General features: G+C 66.5%; 3 protein-coding genes across 4 annotated transcripts; 2 read left to right on the forward strand and 1 right to left on the reverse strand.

The window, feature by feature from the left end:
* Window positions 1-117: 117 nt before the first annotated feature.
* GLIS2 (GLIS family zinc finger 2) lies at window positions 118-7,304 on the reverse strand. Its single transcript, XM_064672599.1, has 6 exons — window positions 7,114-7,304; window positions 3,023-3,401; window positions 2,409-2,585; window positions 1,899-2,032; window positions 1,166-1,284; window positions 118-1,056 (listed from the first exon to the last, which is right to left on the reverse strand). The coding sequence occupies exons 2-6, from the start codon at window positions 3,383-3,385 to the stop codon at window positions 269-271; spliced, it is 1,581 nt and encodes a 526-aa protein (XP_064528669.1). The 5' UTR covers window positions 3,386-3,401; window positions 7,114-7,304; the 3' UTR covers window positions 118-268.
* On the forward strand, window positions 3,635-4,702 carry LOC135423373 (proline-rich protein HaeIII subfamily 1-like). Its single transcript, XM_064673569.1, has one exon. The coding sequence runs from the start codon at window positions 3,635-3,637 to the stop codon at window positions 4,700-4,702; it is 1,068 nt and encodes a 355-aa protein (XP_064529639.1).
* Window positions 7,305-10,894: 3,590 nt separating the features above from the next.
* On the forward strand, window positions 10,895-19,178 carry TFAP4 (transcription factor AP-4). 2 transcript variants are annotated; one of them, XM_064672605.1, is made up of 7 exons: window positions 10,895-11,137; window positions 14,786-14,951; window positions 15,423-15,521; window positions 15,985-16,155; window positions 16,374-16,511; window positions 17,562-17,720; window positions 17,831-19,178. In XM_064672605.1, the coding sequence occupies exons 1-7, from the start codon at window positions 11,049-11,051 to the stop codon at window positions 18,023-18,025; spliced, it is 1,017 nt and encodes a 338-aa protein (XP_064528675.1). In that variant the 5' UTR covers window positions 10,895-11,048; the 3' UTR covers window positions 18,026-19,178. The 2 variants fall into 2 exon arrangements, with proteins under 2 accessions (XP_064528675.1, XP_064528674.1); XM_064672604.1 differs by lacking the exon at window positions 10,895-11,137 and adding an exon at window positions 12,738-12,976.
* Window positions 19,179-19,427: the final 249 nt, after the last annotated feature.

The following is a 19,427-nucleotide window of genomic DNA, read 5'->3' on the forward strand; positions in this document are numbered from 1 at the left end:
CGGCGTATCCGGCTGTCCAGGCCCGAGAGGGCAGGGGGTTCCCCTTGTGCCCCCAGCTGCCCCCAGCGCAGGGTTGCAGCCGGCTCTGGCCGCCAAGGGATTATTGCTTTTCTCAGAAGAGTCCGTTCTTCTTTCGTGACAGTTAAAAGCACGAGCGAGGCCCCGCCGGGGCTGCAGGGGGGAGGAGGAGGCGGCGATGCCCCTCCGTCCCCAGGGAGCGGGATCTGCCCACAGGGCCGGCGGCTGGCCCTGGGCATCGTCGAGCCCCTCAGTTGACTGCGGCGGGTTTGAGCAGCAGGGAGCCGGGGGGGATGAGCACCCAGCCAGGGGGCAGCGCCTCGGGGCTGCCCCCCGAGCTGACACCGGCTGAGAGGTCGAGCACAGCCCCCGGCAGCAGTGCCAGGCTCTCGGGGAGCACCCGCGGCCGCCCCGGCTCCGTCCTTTCGCCCCTCTCCTTCCGGGTGTCCGGCCCCTTGCCCGCCTTGGGAGGCCGCCCCTCAGCCCCGCTGCCCTTCTCCCCCTCGGCCTTGGCCCCGCCGGCCAGCAGCGACATGACAGGCAGCCCCAGCCCCGCCGCGAAGGGCGAGGGCAGCAGCGGGCTCTTGGCCAAGTTCAGAGGACCGCCATTGAGGGGCAGGACCGGGCTGGGCAGGGCGGGCAGGGTACCCGCAGCCCCACAGCCCAGGGCGCTGAGGTCGAGAGGTGCCGGTGCCAAAGGGATGGGCAGCGCTGGCAGCCCTGGGGGAGCGAAGAGGGCGGCGGGGTTGGGGATGACGAGCTGGGCCCCGTTAACGTAGGGCACCTCCGGCGAGCCCAGGGGCGTTTTGGGAGGCGGATGGACCTTGAGCATCTCTGGGTGCTCGGGGGACACAAAATGCCCGTGGGCTTTGATGTGCTTGCGGAGGGAGCTGGGGTCAGTGTAGCGCTTGTGGCAGCCCGGCATCTTGCAGGAGTAGGGCTTCTCCACGTAGTGGGTGCGGGTGTGCTTGAAGCGGTCGCTGGAGTTGGAGTAACGCTTGTTGCAGCCTTCGTAGGGGCAGATGTAGGGCTTCTCACCTGCGGGACAGCACCGGGTCTGCCAGGGGGCACCAGCCCTGCTGGGTCCCCTGTGTCCCCCCGGGCCCCGCTGCTCCCCCGGTGAGCGCGGTGCGGGGGCTGCACTGACCTGTGTGCGAGCGGTTGTGGATTTTCAGGTTCTCCAGGCGGGAGAAGCTCTTGTTGCAGGTGGGGCAGCGGTGTGGCTTCTCATTGGTGTGTGTCCGGATGTGGATCAGCATCTTGTACCTGCCGGGATCGGGGGAATCACAGAATCATGGAATGGTTTGAGCTGAAAGGGAGCTTAAAGCTCATCTCATCCCAACACACCTGCTGTGAGCAGGGACACCTTCCACTAGCCCAGGTTGCTCCAAGCCCCGTCCAACCTGGTCTCGGACACTTCCAGGGATGGGGCAGCCACAGCTTCTCTGGGCAACCTGTGCCAGGGCCCCCCACCCCCAGAGGGAAGGATTTCTTCAAGATCTAATCTAAATCTCTCCTCTTTTAGTTTAAAACCATTTCCCCTTGATCTATCACTGTCTGCCTGTGGAAGTATCAGTAAGGGAATGTCAGGGAGGGGGTCAGCCCTGACTTCCAGGGCATGTCCTTGTCCCTGTATCCTGGCTATGGGGTGTGGGAACAGGGACACCCAGGCCAGCACGGTCATCCAGCCTGCCAGGACCTCACACCCTGCACCAGAGGAAGGGAGGGAGGGAGGAAGGGAGGGATGAGGGGAGAGAGGGAGGGATGAGGGGAGGGAACGAGTGATGGACACTCCCCCTGCACAGGCCCAGTGCTGGGCTCCTGCCTCCCACAGCACCCCCTCAGGGACCCCGAGATCTCCCAGAGCCACCCATGCCCACCTGGCATTGAAGCCCCTGCCATGGCGGGCACAGCCCTCCCAGTGGCAGCAGTACCCTGCATCCTTCTCGGGTTTGACATGGAAGTCATTGACATGGTCCACAAGGTCTTGCAGGAGGTCAAAGAACTGGTTACACTGTGGGCAGAAGGCTGGGGGTGAAGAGGCCTGGTGGGGTGGGCACCGGGGGTGGCCAGGACCCCCAGCAGGGCCAGCCCCTGCTCCCCATCCCACCCCAGCTCCCACCCGGACCACATGCACAGCAGGACCGGCATCTGGGGAGATGGAAATGGCCCTTTGCATGACCACCCCAGCCTTGTATCACCCTGCACAGCCTCCAGTTACCCATGACTCCCCCTCCAGTCCTACATTGTCCCTGCACGGCCCTCCAGCACCCAACCTCACCCCCAGTCCCACAGAGCTCTGCCATGGCCTTCCAGCCCCACCTCAAAGCTTCCACACACCCCACCAGCCCCACAACCCTCCATGGTCCCCCCCATCCCTTCCTGCTGACCTTGGACCAGCGGCAGATGAGCTGCTTGGGCAGGGGCAGCTCAGGGGCGAGGCGTTTCTCCTTGCTGGGGGGCAGGAAGGCAGTGGGGGGCAGATGCAGGGCCCCCCCAGCCCCCAGTGGCAGGAAGAACTGGAAGGAGCTGGGGAGGCCGTCGATGTAGCGCAGGGACTGGAAATCCTGGAGCAGAGCCCGGATGAGGAGTCGGTAGGGGACGGGGCCAAGCTGGATAGAGACTCCAGGAGACCCCAGAACCCTACAGAGAGATCCCCAGAGATCCCCCCAGACCCCCTGAGACCCCAAAGCCTCCCAGAGATGCTGAAAGATCCCCCATAGCCCCCCCAGAGATCCCCTCATGCTCCCCAGAACCCCCCTAAGCCTCCCACTCCCCCACCCCAGGGACCCCAAAACCTCACAGATACCCCCTGAGAGAGCTTCCAGGAGGCACCCTGGGGATGCCACTGGAGTCAGGGGGCAAGGGGGGAGGGCAGGCAGGACATTGACCCCAGGGTCTGTGTACACCGGCAGCACTGGGCACGCTGCCGAGGCTGGGAACGCCGTCTGGGCACAGTCCCCATGGCTGGGGACACCTCGCGGGGGGTCACGGCCGTACTTACGTGGGGGGTGAGGGGGCCGGGCAGGTCCCCGCTGCCCTGGCGCTCAGGGGACAGCGAAGCACTGCCAGCTGGAGACTCCCCCCCGGAGCGGGGCGAGAGGCTGAGGTCCACCACCGGCACGGCAGCCGGGAAGCGCCCATCCCGCGGCTCCACCAGCCTGGAGTGTGCCAGGAGCCCGGGGGACGGCGAGGCTGGCACAGCACGGCGACCCCCTCGGCTGCCCCCTCGGCCATCCCCGACCGGCGGGGTGTCCGGGCGCTGGGGAGCGCGGGGTCGGGGCCCGGAGGGACCGCGCTTCTCCCGGGCAGCTCGCAGCTTGGAGATGCTCAGCTTGAGGTCCAGGGGCTCCTCCAGGGAATGCATGGTGCCGGGGTGGACTCTGCGGGGGACAGCCGGGGGTCATCGCAGGGGTGGGGGCACCAGTGCCACCCGGAGCATCGCCCCAGCCCGGCCCCATGGCAATGCCCAGCTCTGCCCCGGTCCGGAGGCCACGGTGCTGGCACAGAGACTGTGCCGTCCCTTCCAGCCACCCTGCAGCGGCCCCCTCCCTCAGCGGGCAAAGGGCAGCCCATGGCACTGGGCCCCCCCCCCCGGCCCCTCGGTGTCCCCAGCATGTCCTCTTCGAGTCGCCGGCACAGCCCCTTGGCCCATGACCAAACCCTGCCGGGGATTGCCAAATCCCCCGAGCACCCGCGGCGCGGGAGCCGCGGTGTCCCCATTCTGCCCCCCCGGCCCGTCCGTCCATCCATCCATCCGTCCGTCCCCGCGGGCATGCCCCAGCGAGGCCTTTCCCAGAGGCAGAGGAGGGCGGTGGCGGCCACCAGCCCGGCGGTGACCCGGGCAGCCGAGCCCGCTGGCCCCAGCCCCGGAGGCGGCAGAGCTTCCTCCCCCGTCGGGGCCCCTTCCCCGCTGGCCAACGCCGCTGCTGCCGGGGCCGGGCAGGGGCTGCCGGCCGCACGGCGTGGCATGGAATGGCACAACACAATGCCACCCTCGTGGCTCGGCCGCCACACATCTGGCAGGCAGCTGAGAACCGGGCAGCTCGGTGCAGCAGTGAGCGCCCAGCCAGAGCCCCTGCGGTCCCCCGGCTGTGCCCCCGCGGCCACCCGCATCGCCCAGGGCAGGGTGGGGGCGGCCGAGGGGCCGTGTCGGGGGGCACGGCGCACCCAGCACACGTGGCAGCGGGGGGCCCCCCCTCCATCCCCACCCCGCCCCGGGGGGCCCGTCCCCCGCCCTGCCCCGCCGGAGGGGCCCCCCGCGCTGGCGGGGGTCCAGCCCGGCTCAGACGCTGAGGAATGCGGAGGAGCCGCGGGGGGCATGGGGCCCGGGCGGCGGGGCGGGGGACCCCTTGCCTGCACCCCCGTGCTGGCTGAGGGGCCGGCCCCAGGGGGGGGTTCCTGTCCCAGGCTCCCACGGAGGGAGGAGCTGCCCCACAGCATCGCACCACTGAGCCCCCACCCCCCGGCCCCATGGCGGGGTCCCTCCTCTCCAGTGGGGGGTCCCTGCCTAAGCATCCGCCTCCTCCCACCGCTGTGGGGGCTGACCCGTCCCCTGGGGCAGGGACACCCTCCTGAGCCCCTCCGGCCACGGGGCCCGCCCCATAGTGGGGTCCCTGCACTCTGGGGGGTCTTCAGCCTGAGCCCCACTGCGGGACCTGCCCATGGGGTGTCCCCACCCTGAGCCCCCCCCCGGTTTTCAGGCTACAGCGGCTTTCCATGTGCCCCACAGCCTGGTGGCACAGCTCGAGGACAGACGGACAGATGGCGGGGGGGCTGCACCACAGCTGGGGTGTCACAGTGGAACCCCCAGCCGAGGGAGCGGGACAGGGCGCTGGCAGCCCTCCAGCGATGGGGGTCCCACAGTGGGGCCAGGCAAGACATCAGGGCTGGTCCCACCGAGGCGGCCGCGTCCCCACGTCCTCCGGGCTGGGAGTTTGGGGGGTCCCGGCGCGGGCGGTGCTGGGTGGGGACGGCAGCCATCCCCGGGCGGGACGGGTGGGAAAGGGGCCTCCAGCCGCTGACGCCAGGGCTCCCAGCGCGGCCGCGGGCGGGCGGGCAGGCAGCTGCCAAACCACGCGGCCTCGGGAAACGGGGCGCCGCGGGGGCCTCGCCGGGATGGGGACGGGGACGAGCCCTAGGGTGGCTTGGCCGGACGCCCCGGCACCTGCGGCCCCCGCGCGCGGCCCCTGGCCGCTCCTGCCTGCTCTCCCCCCACGGCCTCTCCTGCCCGCGCCAGGCGCTGCCAGCCCAGCCCCAGCCCAGTTCCCAGCTTCCCCCCCGCCACACCAGTTCAAACCAGTCCGGCGCGGCGCTGGGCCCGGGGGCTTCCCAGTCCGGGTGGGGGCCGTTGGGATAGAGCCCAGGCGTGGGGGAAGTCCCCCCATCTCTGCTGGCCGGGCTGGGGTCCCCTGGGCCCCCCACACTGCCCGGCCGCCGGCACGGCTGGGGGACCCGGGGTGACCCTGGTGCAGCCGGCGGGGTGCCAGGTCTCCAGGCTGCTGGCATTGCCGGGGTGTCGTGTGTCCCCCCCAGCCCCAAACCCGCCAGGAATAGCACAGAAGGGCCGCGGGGCAGAGGCTCCCGCAGCGCAGTGGGCTCGGGGATGGCGGCGGCGAGGGATGCCAGTGCCGCGGCCAGGGGACGGTGACCCTGGGGCTCGGGGAGTGGGAACGGCGCCAGCGCTGCAGGCAAGGCTCGGTCCCCGCCGCCGTGGCACTTGGCAGCGGCAGACTGGCACCGCCGCGACGAGAGGCAGCTCCCGAAGCCCCCCGTGCCGGGGCAGCGTGGGTGGGTTGGCAGGATGTGGGTCATTGTCCCCACGGCTGCCACCGTGGGACCCGCCATCCCTCCTTGTCCCACTGCGGATGGTGCTGGCACTGCCACTCCTCACTGGAGCCCGCCGGTGCCCGCCGGGGCTGGGGGAGGTCACATCCTGCTGGTGGCTCCAGCTTGTCACTGTGGTCCCCAGCACCCTTCCCCCCCTGCCATCTGGGCTGATGGCAGCCCCCAAAGCTTTCCCCAGGAGGGGCCACGGTTGGAGTTGCAGTCCCCAAGCCGAGGCCAGTGCCATGGTTCCCCCTGGCATGTGGAGGTCGTGGGGATCCTGGCAAGGGGCTGACACCACCCACCCTCCGGGGAGCAGCCCCACAGCAGTGCCACCAGCAGCAAGGACCCTGCTACCTCTGCCTGGGGACACGGCTGGAGCATGCGGGGACAGGAGCAGGGTGGTCCCCAGTGCCCAGCAAATCAGCACCCTGGGTGCGGCAGCAGCACGGGGATGGGGGGACCCGGGGACCCTGGCTGGGGGGGTGGGGGTGGTAACAGCAGGGTGACAAAGGCATGGAGAAGAGGAGGTGGCCACTAGCAGCAGGGTTTCTCCATGCTGGGCAGGGAACGAGTCCCTGCAGCAGTGCCCAGGGACACTGGGGACAATTTCTGGTCCCTGCTGCTGGCACCTCAGGGAGGCGGGTCACCCCAACCTAGTTCCCAAAACCCCCCTCAACGGCACAGCCTGGGCTTGGCCACCCCACAACTCAGCCCCACGAGGCCGTCACCCCCCGTGATGGGGACTGTCACCTTCCATGATTGGGACCAGGTGTACCCCGCGAAGAGGACGGAGGTGACGGGTGGCTGCTCGGCGGTGGCACCGTCAGGGTGGGACCGCGATGGGGCCGCCCTGTGCCCCCCACCCAATACCAGCCCTTCGCCCTCCCCACACCGTGGGGACACTGGTGTGTCCCCGGGAGTGGCCGCAGCCGGGCAGAGGCACCCAACACGTCCCCGCCGCAGCCCCCGCCCCACGGCCAAGGTCAGGACACCCGCCCGGGGTGCGGGGGGACAGCGGGTAACGGCCACCCCCCCTGGCACCCACCGGGCAGCAGCGGGTCCCCTCTCCTCACCTCCCCGGGGGTGCAGCGGGGCCGCGTCCCCTCCCGACCCGCTCCCAGGGCGGGGGGGCTGCAGGTGCCAAGGGACCCCCCACACCCCACGGGGTGGCGAGGAAGGGGCTCCCCGGAGGGTTCCCCCTCCCCCGGCGGTGGCAGCATCCTCATCCTCCTCCTCCCCTCCGCGGCGCCCGGAGCGCGATCGTACCTGCGGTGGGGGCTCAGAGCCAGGCGGGGAGCGGGGCGGGGTGCGGGGCTCGGCGGAGCGGGGCCCCCCGGGGCCGGTGCCGGGGCCGGTGCGGGGCGGCCGAGCCGCTCCGCCACATCCGCAGGGGCTGGGGGCGGGGGTGGCGGCGGCGGGGCTGGGCCCCCCCTGCCCGGTCCCGGGGGCGGCGGCGGGGCGGGGGCTCTGCCCGCCGTGATTTATGGCCGCCCCGCACCGAGCGGCCCGGCCCCGGCTGCGGGCGGTGCTGGGCGGGGGCGGGGGCGGCGGCGGCCCCTCCCCGCCTCCGCGGGGGGCACTGGGGGGCACCGAGCCCCGCCCCGGGGGGGACCCGCGGGGGGACACCCGCCACCCCCCCGCACAAGGTCACCCCGGCGCTGCGGCACAGCCGACCCCCGCCCCCCGCGTGTCCGTGTCCCCACCGGGGACGTGGCGGGGCGGGGGGGCGGCACCCCCCGGAGCCCCCACCCCGCGCCGGGGCGGCTCGAGGGGGGAAGGGGGGGGTCACACCGGGGAAAAAGGGGGTGGGGGGATCCCCCTCCCTGCAGGAGCGGCGCCGCCCGCCCGCCGCGTGACGTCACAGAGCGAGGCTGGCGTCACGCCTGGCGGGGGCCCCCGCATGACGTCACCGGCGGGGGGTTGTCCCGGGGCCGCGGCTCCTTCCGGCGGCAGGATGTGGCGGGGCCGGCCCGGATGCTGCAGCCTCGCCGGGGGGGTCCCTCCCCCGGGGCCCACGCGGGTGGCTGGTCACACCCCACCCGTGATTTTGTTTTGAGGGAGGGAATGCAGCTGCGGCGTCCCCAAGGGCCCCCCACCCAAAATGGGGGGGGGAAAACCCTTGCCCCCAGGCGGGTTTTTTGTTTGGCGGGGAGATCTGCGGTGTCCCCAGCAGTCCTGCTGTATAACAAGAGGCGGACGAGTGGGAGACAGCACTGCCCCACGCGGGTGGCAGAAGTCACACCCCACCCGTGGTTTTTCTTTGGGCAGGGGGCTGCTGTGTCCCCAACAGGCCATTAGGAAAGGGGGGGGGGTGTCACGGGAGGGCTGGACTGTCCCACACGGGTTTTTGGTGGAGAGAAAGCTGCTGTGTCCCCAACAGCCCCACCCCAAAAGGTCGGACGCGAGTGGGAGGCAGAATTGTCCCCCGCGGGCGGCTGAAGTCAAACCACACACGTGGTTTGGTGTTTTTCTGGGAGGGGCACTGCTGTGCCCCCAGCGTCCACACCCCAGAAGGGGGACACGGACTGGGGAGCAGACCTGACCCATGCTAGTGGCTGAAGCCACATCCTACCCGTGGTTTGGGGTTTTTTGGGGGGGAGGTGGAGGGAGCTGCTGTGTCCCCTACATCCCTGCCACGAGTGGGGGGAGACACGGGAGGGCAGCACTGTCCCACGCAGGTGACAGAAATCCCACCCTACCCGTGTTTTTTTTTGCGGGGGAGGAGCTGTTGTGTCCCTAACAGTCCCACCACAAAACGGGGGTTCACGGTGGTCCCTGTGCCGTGGGGGATGTGCAGCCCCCGCAGTGGGGCCCTCGCGGGGGACGGGGCAGGGGGCCCAGGGGACAGCCCGGCAGAACCTGTCCTGCAGCTCCCGGCAGGGCCGGGCCGGGGGCACTTGAGAGGCAGAGCTGAGCCCACCCTGCTCTGCAGGGCCGGGTCCTGCCCCTCCGGGTGACGGGCCACCCCCCGGCCCCCCTGTTGTCCCTGCTCTGATGGTCCTGACCCCACAGGAAGGTCCCTCAGGTACCACATGGCTCCTGCCAGCCCCCCATGACCCCTGCCAGCCCTGTGCCCCCTGTCAGCTCCCAGACCCTCCTGATAGCCCTGTGCCTCCCTGCCAGACCCCCATGGCCCTGCCAGTTCTGTGTCCCCCTGCCAGCCCCCAGACCCTCCTGCCAGCCCCCCATGGCATCTGTCATCCCCCCAGACCCCCCATCAGCTTCCAAGCCCCCTGCCAGCCACAGAGACCCTCATCAGCCCCCAGAGCCCCCCTGCAGCCCCCCAGAGGCCTCCCGAAGCCTCCTGCCAGCCATATGACCCCTGTCACCCCTTAACCCCTGAACCTCAACGCTGGTGTGAGCTCCGTGCCCCTGCTAGCCCCCAAACCCCCCCTGCCCCCACAGCCTCTGCCAGCCCTCAGACCCTCCCATCAGCTTCTCAAGCCCCCCGCCAGCCCCTGACTGCCCCCACCAGCCCCCAGAGCCCCCCCTCCCTCCAAAAGCCCCCTGCCAGACACATGACCCCTGTCACCCCCAACCCCCTGAGCCCCAAGGCTGCTGCGATGCCCCCCCCCGCCAGCCCCTGGCAGCTCCCTGAGCCCTCCCACAGCCTGGTGGAGACAGGAATGGGGATGGAGTGGGATGGCGATGGGATCAGATGAGGTAGAACAGGCTGGGACAGGCCAGGATGGGGTAGGATAGGATAGAGTGGGGTGGGGATTGGGCAGGATGGGATGGGATGAAATAGGATGAGGTAGAACGGGATGGGACAAGTTGGGATGGGGATGGGGCAGAATGGGGTGGCATAAGCTGGATATAGGTGAGGATTGGATGGTGACAGGATAGGATAGGACAGGATGGAATAGGGACAAGACAGGTCAGGATAGAGATAGGATAGAGATAGGATAGAGATAGGATAGAGATAGGATAGAGATAGGGCAAATGAGGGGGACAGGAGGAGGATAAGGCAAGATAGGATGGGAACGACAGAATGGGATGGAATGGGACAGGATCAGATGAGGTTGGAAAGTATGGAAGATGATGGGATGGGGATAGGATGGGACAGGATGAAATGGGATGGGAACAAGACAAGTCAGGATGGGCTGAGGTAGGATAGGACTAGGGCAGGATGGGATGAGTTAGGACGGAGTGAGGGTAGAAAGTGATGGAGATGGGATGGGGACAAGTCAGGTCAGGGTAGGATGGGTTAGGATTGGATGGGATAAGATTGGATGGGCACAGGGCTGAAAGTGATGGGAACAAGACAGGTCAGGATGGGATAGGATAGAATTGGATGGGATAGGATAGGACTAGGGCAGGATAGGATGAGGACAGGATGTGCTGAGGGCTGGATGGGACGGAGACAAGACAGGTCAGGATGGGACAGGATAGAGCAGGATAGGGTAGGATAGGATAAAGTAGGATGGGACGGAGCTAGGGCAGGATGGGATGAGGTGGGATGGAATGGAGACAGGTCAGGGTGGGATAGCATAGAGTAGGATAGGATAGGGTAGGATGGGATGGAGCTAGGGCAGAATTGGATGAGGTGGGATGGAATGGAGACAGGTCAGGATGGGACAGGATGGTGTCAAGTAGGGTATGATAGGACAGGATGGAATAGGATAGGTCTAGGGCGAGATGGGATGAGGTAGCATGGGATGAGGATATGATGTGATGGGTATGGGGTGGGATGGGGACAGGTCAGGTAGGATGAGATGAGACTGGATGGAGACAAGGCCGGGTGGGATGAGGTGGGATGGGATGGGGACAGGACAGGATGGTGATAGGATAGGAGAGGATAGAGTAGGATAGGGATAGAGACGGATACGATAAGATAGGATAGAGCCAGGTCAGGACGGGACGCGCTGTGACGGGCCAGTGCCAGCACGGGTCGGTACCGTCCCGGCCGCTCCGGTCTCCCCCCACCCCGCCGTGTTCCACCGCGTCCCGCCGCCGTGTCCCGGTCCCGCTCCGGCCGCGCCGCGGCCCCTCCCGCCGCCTTTGTTTACGCGGGGCCGGTGCGGGGCGGGGGCGGCGCCGGGCGGGCGGGGGCGGGCGGGGGAGCGGCGGCGGGCGGGAGCCGCGCTCGCTCCAGCTGTTTCCCGCCTTGGGCCGCGGGCAGAAGCCGGAGCCAGGCCGGGAGGGGCTGAACCGGGCCGGGACCAGCCGGGCTGGGCTGAACCGGGCCCCCCGCCCCCGTTATGGAGTACTTCATGGTGCCGGCCCCCAAGGTGCCGGCCCTGCAGCACTTCAGGAAATCCGAGAAGGAGGTCATCGGCGGGCTCTGCAGGTGGGGGGGCGCCGGGAGCCCCCGGGATCGGGGGCGCTGGGGGAGCCGCGGGGGGATGGCGGGGAAGGGGGGCACGGGGAGCGGGGGGAGCGGCGCGGCCGCCGCGGCCCCACCGCCCGCACGTGGTCCCGGCCGCGCACATGGGGCCGGCGGCCGCGCGTGGCCCGGGCGGGGAGCGCCGGCCCCGCAGCCCGGCCCGGCCCCCGCGGGGGCGGCGGGGGGCGCCCGGGGCGGGGGGCGCGGGGGTCCGGGCGCCCGGGGGGCGCGGGGGTGTGTGTTTACCGCCGGGCCTGGCCGTGACTCTGCAGCCGCCCGGAGGAGGCGGGTCGCGGCCGGGGCTGCCGGGACATGTAGTGCGGGAGCGGCGGCACAAAGCCCGCGGACACGCGGGGAGCCCCGGGGAGCGGAGGGGCGGCCGGGGATGGGGGCCGTGCCCGCGGGGCTGCGGGGGGCGGCGGGCGGGGGGGGCGGCGCGGGCCCGGGGCCACGCGGGGCGGCCCCGAGCTCCCCCCACAGACACACACCGGGCCTTGAGCCCCCCCGGGGGCTCCGATCCCCCGCCAGGCCCGGCCCCGCCGTGCGGCGGCCCCGTGAATCCCCGTGGGGCAGCCCGGGCCCCACGGCACGTGCAGGGGGCCCGGCCCCTCGGGGTGCTGTCTGTGCCCCACGGGGATGAGGGGCTCCGTCCCGGTGATCTCGGGGGGTGCCCACACCTGAGCTCCCCCCCGGGGGTGCAGCGGTGGAGCAGGGACACGGGGCGGGGGCTGGCTTCGCTGGGGTCCCCCGCGTTAGTCACTGCGGGCCCGTGGGTTGGGGGGGGGGGGTGACGGCATGGGCAGGGCGATGCGGCTGTCCCGCCCGGGGATGGGGGGCTGCGTGGTCCCTCACTGACCCCGGCACGGGGCAGAGCTCGGGGAGCTGCGCAGCCTTCCCACTGCCCCGAGATCTGAGACACCCGGTGTGGAGCTCAGGGTGCTGGGAGACCCCCTGCCTGTGAGACTGGGGTGCTGGGGAACCCCTTGCCTGCAAGCTTGGGGTGTTAGAAGATGCCCTGCCTGGAGCTCCAGAAGCTGGAGAACACCCCACCTGCGAGCTCAGGGTGCTGGATGACACCTTGCATGGAGCTTGGGGTGCTGGGGACTGCCCTGCCTGAGAGCTCAGGGACATCCTACCTGTGACCTCAAGTAGCTCAGGGACATCCTGCTTGCAAGCTTAGGGTTCTGGGGGATGCCCTGCCTGTGAACTGGGGTACTGGGGGACATCCTACCTGTGGGATTGCCTACACCCTGCTTGTACACTCAGGTATACCCTGACCCTGAGCTCAGTCAGCATGGGGATGCCCTTCATGGAAGCGTGGGGACGCCCTGCCTGCAAGCTCAGGGCCACCCTACCTGTGACCCCAGGGAGCTCAGAGACATCCTGCCCACGTGCCTGTGCCTCCTCTGCCCACCAGCACAACACACAGCACCAGTCGTGGGCAGTGGTGGATGAGTGGGCAGTGGGGACATCTGCCATGGGACGTGTGCCCTGCTCTGACACCCCCCGTGGGTTTGTTTCCTTGGAGGTCCAGGCATGTGGGATGTTCTCACCAGGGTGGGAAAGACCAGATTCTGCTTGCCTGACCCAAACCCCACAGCACCAGCACTAGGCTGGGGATACCCTGGGGGCTCTGGTGGCTGCCACTTGTTCCCCCTGCCTCTGTCCTGCCCCATCCCTGGTCATGCTGGGTGCCTGGATGGCTTCTGAATCCATGGATTTTTGCCCTCTCCATGTCTCTCTGTCGTTTCCCAGGTCTCTTCCCAGGAAGAGCAGCTGGGGCAGGTTGCGGGAGGTCTGTCGGTAAGGAAGCAGGCTCTTCCTCCTTCCCCGGTATTTAAGAAGCCGCTTCCGCGCTGCCCAGTCCTGGGCCTCTCTGTCCCGTTCCCCTTATGTGTCTGGTGGTCCAACATCCCGGAGCAGCACTCTGGCCACATCCCCACGAGGAATGTTGCCCCCAAGACCTGCAGGGTTTGGCATGTTTTAGGAACAAGTTTAGGGCTGGTTTTGGCAGGAGCAGGGAGGTGGGTGACAGCCACCACCAGATGGGAGCCCTGTGCCATGATCCCACTGCAAACAGCTCTTGGTCCATGTGACAGATGGCTGCTCCCAGTGAGAGAGGCAGACCCCTGGGCACCCATCCCAGATCCACAACCCCAGGACATCCATTGGGAACTGCACGTGAGGGAACCAGTGTGGTGGGTTCTTGGCACACCCAGTGTCAGCCTGTGCTGGGATGCTGCCTTGGAGGCTGGGGACAAATGTCTTCCTGGCCCCATGGGCTGAGCTGGGGCCTTTCCCCATACCCTTGAGATGCACTGAGATCTTTCCCTGTCCCTCTAGGTTGAGCTGGGATCCTTCCCCATCCGTCTGGGGTAATCTAGGATCCTTCCCTGTTTGTTTCAGATAAGCTGCGATTCTTCTCTATCTTATTGGCCTGAGCTGGGATCCATTCCCTTCCCCTTGGGCTGAGTTACGATCATTCCCCACCCCTCTGGGATGAACTGGGTCTTTCCCCATCCCTGTATATTTTTGAGGAGTTGTGGTGCATTCCCAGGTCACAACAAGCAATGATGGGTTGCCTGGGAGCCTCCAGGCACTGCCTGGGCACACGGTGGTACCTCAAGTATCACTTAGACCCCTGGGTTTCAAATCTCTGTGGTTCCTCCACGGCCTCACCAGGAGGGCAGTGAGGGCAGGATGCCGGACTTTTCTTCCCAGCCTGGCCTTGGCAAGGCTCTGGGTGGAATATTCCCAACTCTGTCCCGGAGCCACTGGGCACCTGGATGGGTGACTGGAGCCCGTCTTATCTCTCCTTGTGGCGGCAGCCTGGCTCCTGTGTTTAGTCTTTGGTGCCTTGCAACATCCCTGGCGACAGTGGGTACCGGGTGCATGGCTGCCTGTGGCTTTGGCATGGCAGGATGGCCAGCTGGTATGACAACCCAGCAGGCTCACCATCCCTGTGATCCAAACCCCCTCCCCACTTCCCTAGGGGAAGGAGCAGGGTGTGGGTGAAGAAGCTGGACCCCGCAGTGGTGGGCTTTGCTTGGGGTCCGGTGCCCTGGACCCAGGGGTGTTGCCTGTCCAGAGCCCTCCACGCCGGTGCCATCGCTGGCTCCGGGAGGCATTCCCTGCACATCTGCGGGGCAAGGGCGTGGGGGGCGCGGAGGCAGCGGCAGGAAGCAGGCAGGAGCTGCGGCTTGGGGTGGGACAGGGGCTTCTCTGCTGGGAGCTGTCATCTGGAAGCCATCAGCGGGGCGGGAGGGAGGGAGCCGCCTTCCCAGGGCCACACACGCCGGCCGGCCCCATGGGGACACAGCCGGCCGGCCCGCAGCCTCCCTCACCCGCCCGGGGGTCCCCGGCTCCCCTCGCCCGGGCTTGGCACTGGGCAGCGTGACCGAGCCCATCGGAGCTGGGGGGCTGCAGTGGGGCCACCGTTTGGTCAACTCATCCCCCAAAGCTTCGGATACAGGGCTGGAGAAACCCACCCACCTGCGTCGGCAATCCTCTTGGTGTCTGGAATCACCACTGCAAAGCAAGGGGGGACACAGCGGGGTGAGCTGGCAGCAGGGGTGCAGCCCCCTCCTCCCTAACCCCACATGTCTCTCGCAGCTTGGCCAACATCCCGTTGACTCCGGAGACCCAGCGGGACCAGGAGCGGCGGATACGCAGGGAAATCGCCAACAGCAACGAGAGACGGCGGATGCAGAGCATCAATGCTGGCTTCCAGTCCCTGAAAACCCTCATCCCACACACGGACGGGGAGAAGCTCAGCAAGGTGAGCAGGATGTCGCCGGGGCTGTGGTGGTGTGGGGTGCAGACACTGACCCTTCACGGGGAGGGGCTGAAAGTGTAATTGGGGATATTTGCATATGTTAATTCAGTGATCGAGGTCTCTCCTGGGGTGTTTTCCCTGTGGGAGTGGGTTTGCACCACCAACCTGGAGTGGCTGAGTGCGTGTGGCAGCCCCCGGTGCCCCAGGAGCAGGGTGTTGTGCCTGGGTGAGGAGGGGAGTGGGCTGAGGAGGTGCTCGGCAGCCAGGCAGGTTCCTGAAATGGAATTGGAGGATTTTGCTGTGGTGGAAATCCCAGAGGGGACCTGCGGGTGAAGCAGACCCTGAAGGGAGGTGCTGGGGCCGGGTATGGAGCAGTGCTGCTGCCTCCTGGGCAGGGAGGGAGCTCAACAAGAGGAGGTTTGGGGGGACAATATGGTCTCCTGCCTCAGCATGCCCCTCCTGGCTCTCCCACAGGCAGCCATCCTTCAGCAGACAGCCGAGTACATATTCTCCCTGGAGCAGGAAAAGACTCGGCTGCTGCAGCAGAACACCCAGCTCAAGCGGTTCATCCAGGTAGTGCCCCAGGGATGGGACGGGAGGAGATGGGACAGTCCCAGCTGGCCAGGGAGGGGGCATCATCACTGTTTCTTGGGGTCAGGGCAAGACCCTCTACCCTAGTCAGCCGGGGAACGGAGATGTTTCCACTCTCCTGGCAGGGGGAGAAGGGCTGGGGTCCCGCTTTCCATTTGGGGTGTTGGGGTACGGCCCGGTGGCAATTCTTGTGCTGGGGTGCCCAGCTTGAACTGTTCTGGGTATCACAGTGTGAGAACTGGGTTGGCACAAGGCTGGGGGGGTGAGGACCAGGGTGGGGAGCAGATGCAGGAGTCTGTCCATCCCCAGGCATCAAGGACAACCCTGCAGAGACCCTTCCCAGCAGGGAGCTGTGGTGGAGGGTGGCATCACCCGAGTGTGGTCTGGATGGTGGGGAGGCCATCCAGGCTGGTCCCTGTCCCCTAACACCACATTCCCATGGCAGGAATTCAGTGGTTCCTCCCCAAAACGGCGACGGGCGGAGGACAAAGACGAGGGGATCGGCTCGCCGGACATCTGGGAAGATGAGAAGGCCGAGGATCTGCGTCGGGAGATGATCGAGCTCCGGCAGCAGCTGGACAAGGAGCGCTCAGTCCGCATGATGCTGGAGGAGCAGGTGAGGCTGGGTGCCCTCTAGCAGGCTCTGCCACGGCCCCAGCAGATCCCTGGGACACCGGCACTGCCACGGGACATCTGCTCTGGCCACCACTGCTCCACACTCCGTCAGGGCTCCCTGGCTCTGCTGTGCCCACCCCACGCAGGGCACAGCCCACAGCCGTGGTTCAGGGGTGCTGTGCCCGTCTCCTCACTGATGTCAGGGTTCTCTCGCTGCAGGTTCGCTCCCTGGAGGCCCACATGTACCCCGAGAAGCTGAAGGTGATCGCTCAGCAGGTGCAGCTCCAGCAGCAGCAGGAGCAGGTGAGGTTGCTGCACCAGGAGAAGCTCGAGCGTGAGCAGCAGATCCGAACCCAGGTGAGTGCACCCCAGCCCATCCTGCCCGTGGCCCACCCATGATCCCCCCAGGTGGTGAAATACAGGAGGTTGGGGCAGTTGAGTGATGGGCTTGGCACCTCCTGTGGGCAGCGATGTCCCAGCAAAGCTCTCACCCTTGGCGAATTGGGAAGGGGTCGGCCCAAAGCCCCCGCAGTGCTCAGGGGGCTGTACTTGTGTGCACCCCTTGTTTCACAGCAGGACTATGGCTTGGAGCACCCGTGGTGGTTTCCAAGCAGCTCAGCTCCCTGTCACAGAGGGCTTTGTACAGGGAAGGTCGCTTGCAGGTGGGCAGAGGGGGTTCTGAACCCCTGGGGGTTCACCTCTCACTGAGTGACTCCCAGTGAGCTTTAGGGACCCCCAAACCACTCCCTGCGACCCACCAGGCTGGGAAAAGGGAGCAGTGAGCGGGCAGGCAGTGGGGATGGGAGCCTTCAGCCTTTCCTGCAGCACAGTTGGATTTGCCAAAGGTGCAGGGAGAAGGTGAGCGCTGTGCTGGCACCTGTGTGCTGCCACCCCTGAGCCCAACCCATGGCCACACCGCTCTGGGAGCTTCAAAAGGAGAGAGGAACACCAGCTTCCACCTTCCTTGGGCTTCTGAGAAGCCATGTCCCCACAGGGTCCCTGCCAGCTGCCTCCTGGGAAAGCTCAGCCTATTTTTAGGTGAACTCTACATAGCCTCCTGCTTGGGCGGGTCTTCCCATCCACTGTTCAAGCGAGGATCCCCTGGGGTGTGGGGGCTTCCTGGCCATGCAGGTCAGGGTGAAGGGAGGCCTGGCACTTGCCTCTCCTGACTTCAAAGCCCAAATCATTCCCTCTTGGGGTACGGGGAATACTCACATTCCACTCTGCCAAAGCTGAGGTGGCAGCAGCAGCGTTCAGCTGGCATCCTCCTGCGTCCATTGGGATGGAGAACTGGAGCAGCTGAGAGATGCTTCAGCTTTTATGGAGTTTGGGCTCAGTGAACAAGCGTGATGCTCTCCCCACTGCTCGGGTCCCTGCTCACTGGGGGGGTTTTGCTTCTCTCCCCAGCTCCTGCCATCACATGCTCCCCCAGCGCCCACCCACCACCCCACCGTGATCGTTCCAGCGCCGCCTCCCTCCCATCACGTCACCGTGGTCACCATGGGCCCGTCCTCGGTCATCAACACAGTCTCCACATCCCGGCAAAACCTGGACACCATCGTTCAGGTGAGTCGGGGAGGATGGCAGCGGGGGGGATTTGGAGAGTCCCTGACCCCCGGGGTTGTGTCAGAGGGGACACAGACCATGTCCTGATGGCGGGTGGTTGCCCTCGGCAGGCGATCCAGCACATCGAGGGGACGCAAGAGAAGCAGCTGCAGGAAGAGGAGCAGAGACGCGCCGTCATCGTGACGCCGGCGCGCGCCTGCCCCGAGCCCTCCGCCTCCGACACCGCCTCCGACACCGAGGGCAACGACAGTGACTCCATGGACCAGAGCAAAGAAGAGCCCTCGGGGGATGGGGAGCTGCCCTGACACCCCCCAGCCGGCAGCCAAGGAGGGGAGCCAGGGCGGGGGGGGAGATGTCAGAGAATATGCTGAAATTTTTAAAAAATACAACGCGATTTGGGTCTCTTTTATGACCTTTTTCCAATACTGTAAAGCAGAGCGCCAGAGGCAGGCAAAGGTCACCCTTCAGCTCCTGGGGGGCGGCCACAGTGGGATGCAGGGGGCTTGGGGCATGGAGGGGGGGGCGTTTGGGATGGGAGTCACAGCTCCCCACCCTTTTTTTATCACTCCCCCCACCTGCCACCCCACAGGGAATCCTGCCAAGCCAGCAGCAGCCCCGCTGTTCCTGATGGCTTCCCTTGGGACAGGGCCTTTGGTTGGGATCTTAATTTGGTTTTTTCCTTCTCTTTTGTGTTTTTTTTTTTTGTTTTTGTTTAATTAAATGTTCGTTTTTTAAGCAGGGGGGAGATGCCAAGTGGCACGGCAGCAAAGGTGGGACAGGGACCCCTGGCTTCAGGGTACGACCAGCCCCACCACGGCTCCCGCACTCCACGTGGGGCAGGAAAAACCCCTTTGGATAGTAAAATAATCCCAGGATGATGCCATTGGAGCACAGGCAGGAAGGTCGGCACGTGCCACCCCTCCCTGGTATTTCCAACCCTCATTTCCTTGGCACGGGTATGGCGGGGCGGGGGCTGATTTTTCCAACCCCACCCCTATCCCCGTATCCATCCCTGTCCCCCAACTCTGCTCCCATCCCTCCTTTAAGCACTTAATCCAGTTTGTGGGGTCCATCAGCTCCGAAGAGCTTTTCTATTTCGTGATTGTGTCGCTTGGGTCTGTCGTGGGGGGTGGGGGGGCCCCTGTTTTGTGGATCCCCCCCTCGCCCCGCCTCCCCCCTCCCCGGCTGTAGGGTATTTTAGGCCAGTCGTGTGTAGAGCCTCGGTGGTATTTGGTAAGTTCCCCCCCAGCCACAGCTGTTTCTCGGTTCCTTTCCCCCTTTTTTTTTTTGTTTTGTTTTGTTTTGTTTTGTTTTGGGTTTTTTTGTATTTTTTTTACGATTTTCAGGTCTTTGTGTTGATTGAGAAGCTATTCTATTTTGTTAAGAAAGTTGAAAAAAAAAAAGAGGCTCGTGCCTTTGTAAAGAAACAAAATAAAGTTTGTACTTGGTTTTTTAGAAGCTCGGTGCCGGTGTTAACGTTTGTGGCAGGGCTGGGGACAGGACAGGGATGGATCCCACCTTCCTGGACACTAGTCCCTCCAGGGGAGGAAGGGTGGGGAGGGCAGGGGAGCGTTGCCTGCCTTGGGAATCAGGGGCAGGAGGCAGAGGATGCCGCCCCTGGCGAGGTTTCCCGCTGAGCAGCCAGGCTAAATTTAAAGGCTCAGCCCTGCCAGAGCTGCCCACATGTGTGACGAGCACCTCAGGGCT

Source organism: Pseudopipra pipra, chromosome 16 (assembly GCF_036250125.1).
Source record: "Pseudopipra pipra isolate bDixPip1 chromosome 16, bDixPip1.hap1, whole genome shotgun sequence".
Taxonomy (NCBI): Eukaryota; Metazoa; Chordata; class Aves; order Passeriformes; family Pipridae; genus Pseudopipra; species Pseudopipra pipra.

What these genes read in the sequence shown, in the direction of transcription:
- TFAP4 (XM_064672604.1), top strand. Translation starts at nt 12,858, where the DNA reads ATGCTGGGTGCCTGGATGGCTTCTGAATCCATGGATTTTTGCCCTCTC. An exon ending in AGGTTGCGGGAGGTCTGTCG is followed by an intron (nt 12,977 to 14,785) that starts GTAAGGAAGCAG and finishes TGTCTCTCGCAG; the next exon opens with CTTGGCCAACATCCCGTTGA. An exon ending in ACGGGGAGAAGCTCAGCAAG is followed by an intron (nt 14,952 to 15,422) that starts GTGAGCAGGATG and finishes GCTCTCCCACAG; the next exon opens with GCAGCCATCCTTCAGCAGAC.
- LOC135423373 (XM_064673569.1), top strand. Translation starts at nt 3,635, where the DNA reads ATGTCCTCTTCGAGTCGCCGGCACAGCCCCTTGGCCCATGACCAAACC.
- GLIS2 (XM_064672599.1), bottom strand. Translation starts at nt 3,385, where the DNA reads ATGCATTCCCTGGAGGAGCCCCTGGACCTCAAGCTGAGCATCTCCAAG. An exon ending in GGCAGGGGCTTCAATGCCAG is followed by an intron (nt 1,285 to 1,898) that starts GTGGGCATGGGT and finishes CGATCCCGGCAG; the next exon opens with GTACAAGATGCTGATCCACA. An exon ending in CCACAACCGCTCGCACACAG is followed by an intron (nt 1,057 to 1,165) that starts GTCAGTGCAGCC and finishes GCTGTCCCGCAG; the next exon opens with GTGAGAAGCCCTACATCTGC.